Source organism: Anser brachyrhynchus (assembly GCF_964034855.1).
Source record: "Anser brachyrhynchus genome assembly, chromosome: 2".
Classification (NCBI taxonomy): Eukaryota; Metazoa; Chordata; class Aves; order Anseriformes; family Anatidae; genus Anser; species Anser brachyrhynchus.
In genome coordinates, this window is record NC_137695.1 from 112255067 (window position 1) to 112267512 (window position 12446).

The following is a 12446-nucleotide window of genomic DNA, read 5'->3' on the forward strand; positions in this document are numbered from 1 at the left end:
TGCAATTAGTACCTACTGAAAAATAGCCTCCAACATACTGTTCGACCAGCAGTATTGCTCAGAAAGCATGCCTCCGTGGAAATCCTTACAAGAACCCAGATGCAAGCTTATAATGTGTCTCAGGTAAAGAAAAGTAAACATTTTATTTTCTGATACATACTAGGGATGTTTGCTTAGCCTGTCATAGTGAATATCAACTCAAATGATACAAGGGAGAACAAGAATAGTTTTATTAAGATTGTTCTCCAGCACTCTTGCATATGAGTGACAAACGCAGTAATTAAAATTTACAGAGAAGCACATTACAAAGATGACACTGGGCTTTGCATTGCCTTGCTTAAAAGTCTCTGTTTCCTAGGATGCATTCAAACTGTTTTCATATTTAAATTTAACATCTTCATTTATAATAGAAAGTTCATTGCAAATTGATGAGTTTTGCAATGCCCTTTAAAAACAGACAGGATCAGCCTCATCTCTTCCTGTGCTGCTCCCAGCTGACTGCCTTAATCAGAAAATGCTTTATCTCTGACCTGAAAAGGCATATTTTGTCAGCTACTTTGTTTCTAGGGTCTGGGGAAAGGGATGGAAGAGCCTGTTATCTTAGTTGCCCTTTAACAGAAAGATTTGATTTAATAATTTCAAGCTATGAAAATCACATTATTAAATCAGAAAATCGAACCAATACCAAAACAAATGAGAAGGCCAATGGGAGATAGATCCAGTAAAACCCAAACTTATATTTGTCCAAAAGTGGAAGACATAAGGAGGGGCTGAATGCAGAGAGATTTTCTTTTCATTTGGATCTTTACACCCTTTTATCTGCCCTAGTGACTCCTTAATTTATTTTGCATGCTTCAAAAATGATCATATATTGTCATGAAGGATCAGACAATTTCAAGCCTGCAGTTCACCTTCTGGGCCTAGTCATGACCTCCTCACAAACACCTGGACCACAGGTTGCTCAAAGGCTTGGTGAAGGTGTAATTGTCCCTCTAGACAGAATAAGGTACTCAGTCTCTGTCTTCCCCCCTTACCAACAGTTTCCTGCATTCACTGCCCTCTGCAAAAGCACTGCCCAATTGTATGTTCAGCCCTAGAGAGCAGTGCAGGCTCTTCTCATGGCTGGGACACATCTGCTCCTTCAGCATGCTTTTGTGGCCTCTCTATAGGTCAGATGACTCAAAGAACAGTGTAAATTCACTCACCCAATCGTATACAGATGAGTGTGAGAGAGTATTTTTCTGAATCTTGCTACCCCCACCTATACCTCACTCTTAGATAAAAGACTCAGAAGCAACTCCATTTTAATGTGCAGCTTCTCCCAGTAACTCTGTTTCACATGAGATTATCCAGCACTTTAACATCCAGCTGTTGTATTTAACATTGCATCCTCCTATGGTGTTAAGTTCCACAGCTGCACTCCATGTTGTGGTTAAACAGCCACAATTTCATTCATGTTTTTAAATTTACTGATGGAGGCTTCTGCTGCGGTCAGAGCGTTGCTTACCACAAGCATAGTTCCCTGAGGTACCAGAATCAATCCACATCCTACTGTACAGGCATGCGTGAACTCTGTGACCACAGAACCTTGGGATTTGTAATCAGTAATATCTGCTACAGTCCCTAGAGGGTAAGGAGTTGAGTCCTAGTGATGTTCCATCAATTCCTGTAGTATTTAAAGCCTGTGTTTTCAGGGACTTTGAAAAGCAGGTATGGGTTGAGGGAGCTATTCAAATCACTGACTACAACATCTTGAAAAATTGGTTACTGTTGGATAAAGAACTATTTTTCTTCTTCAAACTGAAGCCATTATATTCTTCTGTCTCCTAAGGTGGTACGCAGACACTCCCCAACATGGACCAAATTCCTGTCTGTGCAAGTGGAGTACGTATATGCATAAAATAGGATGGTACCTGAGATTTACAAAGAGAGCCTCTGTTCTTGTGCTGGAGAATGGCTTAAGAGGAAAGACTATTTCACTATCAATGGACTTATCTTTGACCAAATCAGGCCATTAAGTCCAGGTAGTAAATGCTAGTTCCAAGGTAAAGTTTTCACAATATATTGTAGTACTCATATTATTCAGAAAACATTCAAGAGAGGAAATCATTTTGCCATATTCCTGCTGCCACATCATGTTTCATGTGAAGAGGAAACAACAGTCCTGACTGGCAGAATGTATCTGCCTGCAAAACCAGACAAAGCATCTTACCTTATTCTTAAATTCAGTGGAGGCACCAAATTCAAAGAGAAACTTCACCACATCATTGTGGCCTTGCTGTGCAGCAAAGAACAGAGCAGTTGCACCTGACTGTAGGGAAAAAATGGATTTAAAAAAAAAAAAAAAAGAACCACATAACATGCTTGATCAAAGTATACATTTCAAATTAAAACTTATTAAGCCCCATCATTTCAATATCATCTGAAAATATATGATGATTTTGAGGACTGCAGAGGACATAAGGTGTCTTTGGTAAGAGGTCAGTTTTCTTCTCATTGCACTGAGAAATGTGGCCTGCATCACACATTGGAATAAAGATCAATCTTCACGAGTGGCTTCTGCACAGATTTTAATAGAGACCTCTTAGGTTTCATTTACTTCTCTTCAGTCTTCAGATAGGGAAAGAAAGCCCAGAGGGAGAACAGAGCAGTCTTACTCAAGAGAGGAACAGCCAATCTGTAGCCAACCCCTCTAACACGTGCTCCTACAACCTAAGACAAACACGAGCACAGGATGGGTTTGGATAAGGGTGTGGAAAGACCGCAGAGGGGTTATTCAGCACAGCAGAGCTCCACTTTGCTTGACTCTCCACTGGCAAAATGTGACTGCAGTTGGTATGTCACCCTTGTCTTTTGCATGAGTAGCTTCCCATCCAGCCAGGGAGCCTTCAAGCAGCTATTGCCAGTCATGCAGCTCCTACTTTCCCTTAACCTCACTGAAGAAATGAAAGCCCATATTTTTTATGAGGTGTATAAAAAGTAACTGTATTAGTTGGGTAAAGTAGCTGTATAAAACCAGTGAGTAAATTAATACATGCACAAAAAAAAAAAAAAAAAGAACATGGAAGATTTTAATGGCTGGACAGAAGGGACAAGGAAGGTAAGGAAGAAAGAAGGCAAACATGCATTCCTAATTTCAGGCTTTCTCATCCCATGTATAATGTGCAGAAAAAGGGAGCTACATATGAAATTCTTTCCAGTGCCTATAACCTTTGCAATAGCACATGGCCCCTTGAAACCATTTTAGAGACCCCTCTTACAGACAAGCCTATGGGTCTTCCCTTTCTGAGGTTCACAGTAATTTCAAGATACAAGAGCACTAGTTTGAGTAGGCAGATTTACTTTCAGATCAGTGCCCTTTGTTGTTAGGGCTTAAATTTCATTTATTTTTCTCCCTCTCTGCAACAGAGTGATTGTGGAGTATTCCTGTGTTTCTCTTTATATTGGCATGCAGAACCAATGCGTCCAGAGTGAAACTCAAGAAAAGGTCCATAAAACTGTTCTCAACTTTTCCTTTTGTTGCTGCTTTTCAAGCAATGTTTATCTAAGGGAAACTACATGTTCAAATACATGTTTTGTTGGGACAGGACCCCTCTGAAAGATACTGACATTCATGGTTAATGCAAGTTTAGGCCAGTTAGTGCAAAGACACTTAAATCATCAAGCATGGCATTCACTGACTCAGTGACTTGAAGACATCAGCATGAGATTCATGCTCTAGTTCCAGGTAACCAAGGAAAATAAGAAACATTTGCTTGGATTGTTAAAGTGATGAAAATACTGCTGTCCTGCTCTTCCTGCCATCATCCCATGTCACTACATGTCCTTATCAAACTGCTGTTCTTTTGGGGCCAGTACCATTCCTTTGCAGAGCTATTATAGCCAGCACACAGACGAGAATGGCTGTAGATACTCCTTACCACTACTTGAGCAGAGTATGAGGGGAAGGCACTTCTACAAAGCTAGGTGCTGACATTTTCCTTTCCACAAACAAGCAAGTCATGGTGTGAGAGATGTCTTGAATGCAAAGTAGACATGCAGGAAAGGGTGATTAAGTTGTGTGATTGTTTGAGATGAGTTGCCTCGGACTGAAAGGCAGAAACTTCTGGGTATACTGAGTCAAAACAACTCCTGGGCTCACAACAGCATCCTCTTGATGTTAATGACCAAAATCTGCAAGTCAAAAGTAAAGGACTTCTCCTTATCATATCATGTTTATCCCATCCAGAAAGCTGTAAATTACCGTGCCAATAAGTAAAATGGCAGATGCTTAAGTGGAGTAACCTGAGGGTTACACCTCAGATATAAGTACCCCACACCAACACCCATGTGCTGGAAATGTTTGGTGAATTATTTATAAATGTACCTCTGGCATCTCACTTTGTGTTACAAGTTTCAGACATCTGACTCCTTGATGTCCTTAGGAGAGCAGACCCTGTTTATACATGCACAGCACAGCACAGCACAGCACAAATAGGCAGTTGGCAGAAAGCAACAGACAACACTCTTATTATTTCCAATAAACCAACGATCACATAATCAATCCCTGTCTGAATGCAGAACTTCTCCTACCTCTCTCTGCAGATTGATATCTGCTCCTTGCAACACCAATTCACGTACACAATCTATGTGGCCATGGTAAGATGTGACCATCAGAGCTGTTGTGCCAAGCTGGGAATAAAGAAAAACAGATCAGTACCTTCGACAGACACCTTCAGCATTGAATCAGGCTGTTTGCAAGAGACAACACCTTCTTCTGAAAAGATGAAGAGTGTTTATGCTTGTTGACCACAGAACCTGTCTGCTCTTTTCCTTTTCCTGAACAGGGGACCAATCTTCCCCTGAACAGATTTGAAGGCAATTTAAAACTTGCTATCATGAATGCTTTGAAAATGCGTAATTAGCAGGTATTAAAAGAAATACGTTACGGACTTGCCTGCAAAGCTAAGCCTGACCATTCAACAAATATGTATGCAATGACTTTGCATTACTGTCCTGAAAAAAGTGTAACAAAAACATCAACAATATTTTGGTTTATGTACAGATTTTATCAGAGAATCTCAAAGATATTTGCATCCTTTCCAGAAGAATAACCTTAGACACAGGAGGAAAGTGACTTATCTGAGTCACTTAATTTTGAGTCATAGTCAGGAGTAAGGTCCCAGTGTTTTGAATACTAATTCCCTAACTGAATGACTAGGACAAGCTCTGTCTGTGACTCTTCGCATTGTATCAGAGAGCTTTCCATAGCAGAACTACAACTTCAGGTTCCCTCAGTACCCCAGTAAGGCCACTGCTCCACTGAAAAAAGACTTAAGTTACATGTATGTGGTGTAAGGGCAACATGCAAAGCCCACATACATAAGGACACAACTAATATTTTTAAAACATTCACACATACTAATTCAGTCTAAAGAAGAAATGTGTGACTTTGCAAAAAAAAAAAAAAACAAAAAACATGCAACCTTAATTGTATGAAAATATTTTAGTCTAGAAAATGTGTATGCCTGACAGAATTAACATCACGATATTTTACAGGGCCTAATAAAAATTCTTAATCGAGGTTTGTCCTATTTTGAGAAAAAAAAGAGCAGTAGTGGACCTTCTTTCTTTACATCTATCTCTATCCTGTTTATTTCATGCCCCCATCTATGCATCCCTTCCTCCCTGTCTGAATGACAGTCATAGGATCAACTCCAGATGTATTGCATGGCGAGTACTTGCCTACAGGTCAAAAATGAAATGAAGATGAAAAATAGGTTAAAGACAATGGGCTTAGAAAATCTCTTGCACTTTGAAGGCATTCATAATGAGAGAAGCATGTTACATGCTAGAAGTGGCATTAATCCTGTACAACACAGGCACAACTGTCTGTAAGTCAGTCCCAAGAACAACCAGAGGAAATCTGGGGACTTCTCAACCTCAGTTTTCTCTGGCTCTTTGCAGTAGCTTCGTACAATCAAGTAACAGTACATATGTTATAGGCAGAATAGCGAGGCATACACCTTATCTGTGTTTTTAAACCATTTCTAATCTCAAAACTAGTTAGAGACTACAACTATAGTTATAAAAAATGAAAATAAATCCCATGAAATCTGTTGGTCCTCATCAAATTTGGGCTCCTCTTTGCCTGGAGATCTTGCTGTGCCTTCATGTTGGTGTCAGTGCAGGAGATGCTGGGGTGGGGAGAGTAGGAAGTCAGGAGGCCAGCACCACAGGCCGTGTGTAGCACACTGCATGCGCCACTCACAGCAGGAATGGCTGCACATCAAATACAAACTTTTACATTGCCTAAGTGGAAACTGTGGTCCAGGGTTATTTTTTAAAAAACTAATTATGAGGAGCAATGTTAGCTGACAGAATCATTGCTACTGGGCTTGGCTGAGTTGATTCTTCACTGTGATCTACTACCACAATGACATTTCCTTGCAAAGAGAAGCCCGAGGTGCTAGGATCTGTGTTTTTAATGTCAGCGCCACATATAACTATGTAAGACACATTTCTGAGTGCTGGCAAATTCCTAACCCTTTGCCACTGATATAAATCATCATGCTATTTTATCTTGAGTTTCAAACTTGCTTCCTGACAAGGGAGGGTTTTAAATCATGTTCAGGTGTCATGAGACTCTCGAACGTCTCCAGTCAGATCCCTGCCACACCCTCTCTGCAGTGGGTTTCAGAAAGCGATGTAAAATCAGCGCTAAGGGAATATGTGCATGGTGTGCGTACACTGTCTTTGCAGTCCACATCTACTCGCCCGCTGTTCAGCAGCAGCTGGAGGAGAGCCAGGTTTCCTTTTCTTGCAGCCCAAAACGCAGCATTGGCGAGCGGTGTTTCTTTCTGGTGGGGAAAAAAAAATAAAGAAAAGAAAAGAGAAAAAACTTAGGAAGACGTAATGGACAAACACGCACGTGCAAATTCTGCATTCAAGCCAGGCATTTTTCAGTTTAGGGAAGCTAATCTGATTTATTTGCACAATTACAGAGATCAGTCTCCCTGTGCTACCCCATACTGTTTCAGGTCTTCCCTGTGTCCATAGCAGCATTACTTTTAGCTTGCTTTATATTAAGAGCTGACGATGCTGTTCTAGATCCCCAGGGAACCATCACAAAAAACAATGTTTTAACTGGTACCTGCATGGTCTGCTTCTGTGGCGGGGCTGAGCCCAGGTACAGAGGCTGATTCATCCCGCTGACATGTCCTGCTGCAGGACATCCTCCTGTATTTCAGGCTAGCTCTCTGCCACTTCTGTCTTTTCCATACAAAGCCCTGGTACGTGAAAAGGATTGTTCATGCATCTCCAACATTATTTGGTTTGCCTCTTTCCTGGAATTAACACCCTGTAGCTGTCAGCATGTGAGTTATTTTCTGGGTGATGCTAGAAAAAGAAGGCTAAAATCTTGCTGTCTGCAGCTTTATGAATTCATTTACTATATAAACAAGGCAATATGTAAGGCAAAATAGAGAAACTCTGAAATCTAGACTCCACAGACCACTATTAATCACATTGGTAGCTTTCTCAGTCCTACAAACAATGGCACAAAGCAACTTCTCTGTAGGAGCAAAATATCACTGCCTCAGCATAGGAGGAGGACAGTAAAAAAAAAAAAAAAAAAAAAAAAGAGAGAGACAAACTTTGCTGTTGACCTCCTTGTCTGATCCCTGCAGGCAGCTGCCAAAATGCCGTGCTGATGGGTAAGCAACATGGCAGCAGAAGTGCTGAGGTGAAACAAAGCTACGGTGGCAGTGGTACATATATCTTACAGCAGGCTTGTGCCTCTGTTTTTGAATAAGGCCAAATATCACTAACAGTTCAGTAGAGCATCACATCATTGATGGTATCTCAGACCAAAACAGTGCCAATAATTCAGGGACCTTACTTTCCAGAGAATCCTGCCTTCAGGATAACACACAGAGAGAGCAGAATGGATATAAAAGTCAATCGTTCTGCTTCAGGATATCTGATGCATACTTTCCCATGTCTAAATGTCAATGCACAAGTGTAATGTGATAGAGAACTACAATTAAATAGTTTTATGGCTGACACTTAAAATATATCCATAGATCAGAGTTGAAATTGCTTCCTTCAGTGACTAGCTTGTAATAAACCTCCCAGAAACCAGCAGGCACAAGATCACTTCTCTGTGAATTTATTCCATTTCCATCACACTGAGAATTTTTAATTGGTTGCATTTTTAATATTCATAGGTGTTAGCAGGTCATAAAATTGGCAACTGTTTGAGACAAGAGAAGTTTCACCCATTCAGTAAATTGTGGGACAGTTCCCATAAATCATTAGTAGTATTTCTTGTACCAGCACATATAGGGCAGGAGACTGAAAAAGAAAATTACAACAAACACAATAGGCTTAATTTTTATTTTCTTTTTACAGCTGATAAACTGCTTTTCCTCTGGTGAATCTACTGGTAATGTGGATCAAAACAGAGCTAGCCCTTTATACCCTCCTTGCTGGTGACCATTCAGGAAGCACGGTTATTCCACCTTTACCCTTACAACCACTCAAATTGTATGTAATAGCAGGCAGGTGACCTAAACACACAGTGGCCCATGTTGTCCTTTTTGCTCTAGTTTATTTATAGAGGTCATAGTTAGGGATATTGTCTTTATTAAGATATTCTGTAATTCCTACAGTAGTTCTCCAGCAAAGATGTCCTCACACTTTGGATTAGATTCAAGGAAGAACTCTCAAATGCATCAAGGACATGAAATTAGGTTTTTCCCAGTGGTGTTTCTGACCCAATTTGTAATGATCACTATCAGTGCTTGTAATTCCCCTCGTGACCCCCACAGTGCTGGGGATTCCTTACATAGCAGTTGTGTATAGAGCACGCTCAGACTATCAGCTATGTAATAATTAGATAGAAAAAGCAAACACAAATCTGAGCTGTTTTATATGCTAAGATGAATGGACTTTGTAAAACCATTCAAGCAACCTGGACACTCTACAGGGACAACCTCAAGAAGAACCATGTAGCAATTTGTCTACTGCCTTCAAACCAAGGATTTATATCTGTGCTCTTCGTTTTCAGGTGATATCAACAATACTGACATCACTAAGAGACACAATATTAGCTTGGAATTATTAATCTGATTAACTGAATATTTTTTAGCCATGAACTGGTTTTAAACCAAAGGATATGACATACACCTTGACTGCTGTTGCTCAGTTATGAATTCAGTCCTGTCTCATCAGGTACTTCTTAGGGAGAGGCAATGTTGAATTACAAGAGATTACTTGGATAAAGTTTTGATGCAATTCTTATTATAAAGCTAGTCTGCTCCTAAAAACTTCTTAAAATAAACAAATGATTCTCAGCATTGACAGTCAGGGAACAGAACATATTAAACTTTTGGAAAAAGTGATGCCATTTTTCACCAAAGCATTAGCTAATATTTCATTATGTCATTTGCTCCAGCACCAACAATTTTCGGGATACAATTTCCTTTATTTCATCAAGGTCTCTAAAGCATTACTGCAAAATTTGGCTGCATTATTCATTTTAATTGTTTGTATGCCTTTTGGAGAGCTCAGAGGTGAAATGCTTGCCTTCTACTGATGCTGTGTTGACATCAAGCAAAAATACTTATTCAAAAATGGATTAGAGGAAAATATATCTTATAAATTTATCAAGACCATTTCTACACAAGAATGCAGAAAAAGTAAAATGTGATAAAGTAACTGTATGTGTCATCTAAGGAAGACTGAGGAGAAAAGTAGCATTTAAATGCTGTGACCACCAGCTCCCACTCCCTGCCCTACCTATCACTTGCTGTTTGCAAAGAAGAGGCAGGTCACAGTAGGGTAAAAGCTGAGGAGGATGAGTCTAGCTCTTAAACAGTGATCTCGAAGATGAAAGAAAAGAAAAAGAGAAAGAAAAGAGAGAAGGAGAACACTAGTCCAGAGTTTGGTTCCTTGTACTGTCAAAATACAAGAAAATCTCCTTTTCTTATTCAGTTTCCAAACCAGTCCTGGTGGAAAGGAGGAGTCAAGTGAAAAGTTTTAAGAAAAAGAACTGGAAATCAGAATCAAGCGTGATATAGCAGAAGAAGTTAGTGGGACTTTGGAGGAAAGACTTTATTTTTAGACTTAGTAAAGACTCTAATTTATTAGATAGTAATACATCCTACATGATGGAGCATGAGTAAAGAGACAGGTAGTTGAAGATACAGGTGTAAGTTAAGGCAGGCAAAAGAACATAGAATGTGGTAGAAGAAGAGAGGCTGTTCACGTGTATAGACAATGAGAATGAACGAGAAATGCTAGCTTGTGGGTAAGAAGGATAATAAGATGGAAAAACATGAATAGGCAGTAGCAACTGGAGACTGGTTGGAGTCCAAAGTAAGTGCACGGCCTTCTGAGAGAAAGGGAAAATACCAAGGAAAAAAACACAGAAAAGAGAGAAAAAAACAGAGGCCTGCATTTCTCCAGAGAGATAGAGAGCAGGCACTGAGCTACCTTGGGCAGGAGGGAACACGAAGTGAAAAATGGCACAAAAAGGGAGCAGATAGGGACAGAGCAGAAAAGAAGATCTGAAGGACAAGGTTAAAACAACAACAACAAAAACATGGAGGCCAAAAAGGTAGGAGGTGGCAACAATATGGGGCTGGCACCTTAGTTGCTGACAAAACAAGAGGAGAAAGGCCATGAGCAAATTAGGGTGGGTGCTGATGAGAAACAAAGGTGGGAGCAACTCATGGAGACAGAGTGGAGGGGCAGGAGAGACTAAAGAGGGATGGGGCCAAGGAAGGACAAAAAATTAGATGAATGCTGAGATTTCACCACTCAGCACACGGCAGGTGCCCTGCTCCCTGACAAATCAGGGCTTCGGCTGCAGTTGGGAACCACCTGCAGCATTGAGCAGTCCTGCCATCGAAATAGCACCGTGCAAGCGCAGCACCAGCACTGCGGGGGGAGATGCATTGACAGGAGGGAGAGGGAAACACAGTGAACAACCCTTCCAATAAAGCAACGCAGCACGAGCAACGTGGCAGAGGACTGGCATGGAGCTGGTGATCAATAAGTGAAGAGCAAGCACAGCATCCAGAAAGTGCATGAACTGAGGAGATGTACCTCTAGCCTAAACGTAATCCGTTATCATCAGTAAATTGCTGCTTGCTTCCCTCTTTGCCAATTGATCTTATTAATCCTGTCCTCTGATTTTAAAAAAAACAAACTTATTTTAGGCATGGTTTTGACTATGACTGCTCTGGCGTGGGTTTGGATGGCAGAAGCACAGTGACAGGAACCACAGAAAAGGGAACGAACCAGCTGAGCTTCGGTGGCCACCGCAGCCTGAGCCGGGGAGCAGGGCTGAAAGCTGCTTCCTAACTATTACACAACCAGCGCCAGCAGAGAGGGCTGGAAAAGTCGAGGGGAGGCTCCCGGCTGCATGGAAACCTCCGGAGCACAGACCCTGAAGCCAGCGGAGGGCCGTGATTTACGCACCGCCGGGCGCCCGGCCTGCGGGGGGACCTCAGCTGCGCAAAGCGCCCGCTCCCCCAGGGGCACCCCACAGACCGGGAAGGGCGCTTCTATTTCCTTCTTCCCCCCACCCCCCCTCCCCAAAACCGCCCCTCCCACCGTTCTTTCTGAAAATATAAATAAATTAATTAATTAACGAAGCTTTATTTCTAAGAATACGATGGAACGTTTTGCCGGCTGCCGGCACGGAAAGCTCAAAAAATAAAAAATTAAAAAGGAAGCGGGAGGGCTAAATGTTCCTATCCCTTGTGTGTGTGTGTTGTTCCCCCCCCCCCCCCCCGCTCACCTTGAAGGACATCCTGAGCATCCCCGCTCCGCGCCTCTCCGCGCAGCTCCGCGGGGCCGGGGCGGGGCGCAGCGCCTCCCTTCCTCCCTCCCTCCTTCCCTCCTTCTCTCTTTCCCTCTCTCCCTCCCTCCCTCCCTCCCTCCTTCCCTCCCTCCCTCCTTCCCTCCTTCCCTTCTTCTCTCCTTCCCTCCTTCCCTCCCTCCCGCAGGTTTGGATGCTCGGGAGTTTCTTGCCATCAGTCCCGTTTAAAGGCTGGGCGGCGGTGGTGGAATTTTTACTGTTGATGATGATGATGATGGTGGTTTTTTAATCAGCTCCCACACCACCCCCACGTACCATCCCAAAATGCAAGCCCCCCCCCCCCCCCCCCCGGCGGCTGGCACAAAGCTGCAGACGGGGCACACGATGGTGAGCGTCCCGTATAGCATCCCCATAGCACCAACACTGTCCTGCATGGGTGATGTGCGCCCATTAGACAGCCAATAAATTCCTGATGGCTTAATTTTAAGTCTGTGCGAGCGAGCAAGCAGAAAGCCGGTGCGTGTCCCGTTTCGCCTGGCTGCCACAGATTTCATTCAAAGCCTGCGTGATACAAAGTAGGCAAAACGGGGCATGCTCTGGTGGGAGATTCCTGAATTTCTCTGCTATTGTTGGTTTA

General features: G+C 42.2%; 1 protein-coding gene across 2 annotated transcripts in view; it reads right to left on the minus strand.

Moving 5' to 3' along the window:
* Positions 1-11887, minus strand: part of ANKRD29 (ankyrin repeat domain 29) — a 31355-nt gene extending 19468 nt beyond the window's left edge. For both annotated transcript variants that reach the window (XM_080579824.1, XM_080579823.1), the window contains exons 1-4: positions 11789-11887; positions 6729-6839; positions 4573-4671; positions 2213-2311 (exon numbers count right to left, since the gene is read on the minus strand). In XM_080579824.1, the coding sequence (XP_080435950.1) occupies positions 2213-2311; positions 4573-4671; positions 6729-6839; positions 11789-11809 (330 nt within the window). In that variant the 5' untranslated portion in view covers positions 11810-11887. The remainder of the gene's footprint in view (positions 1-2212; positions 2312-4572; positions 4672-6728; positions 6840-11788) is intronic.
* Positions 11888-12446: the final 559 nt, after the last annotated feature.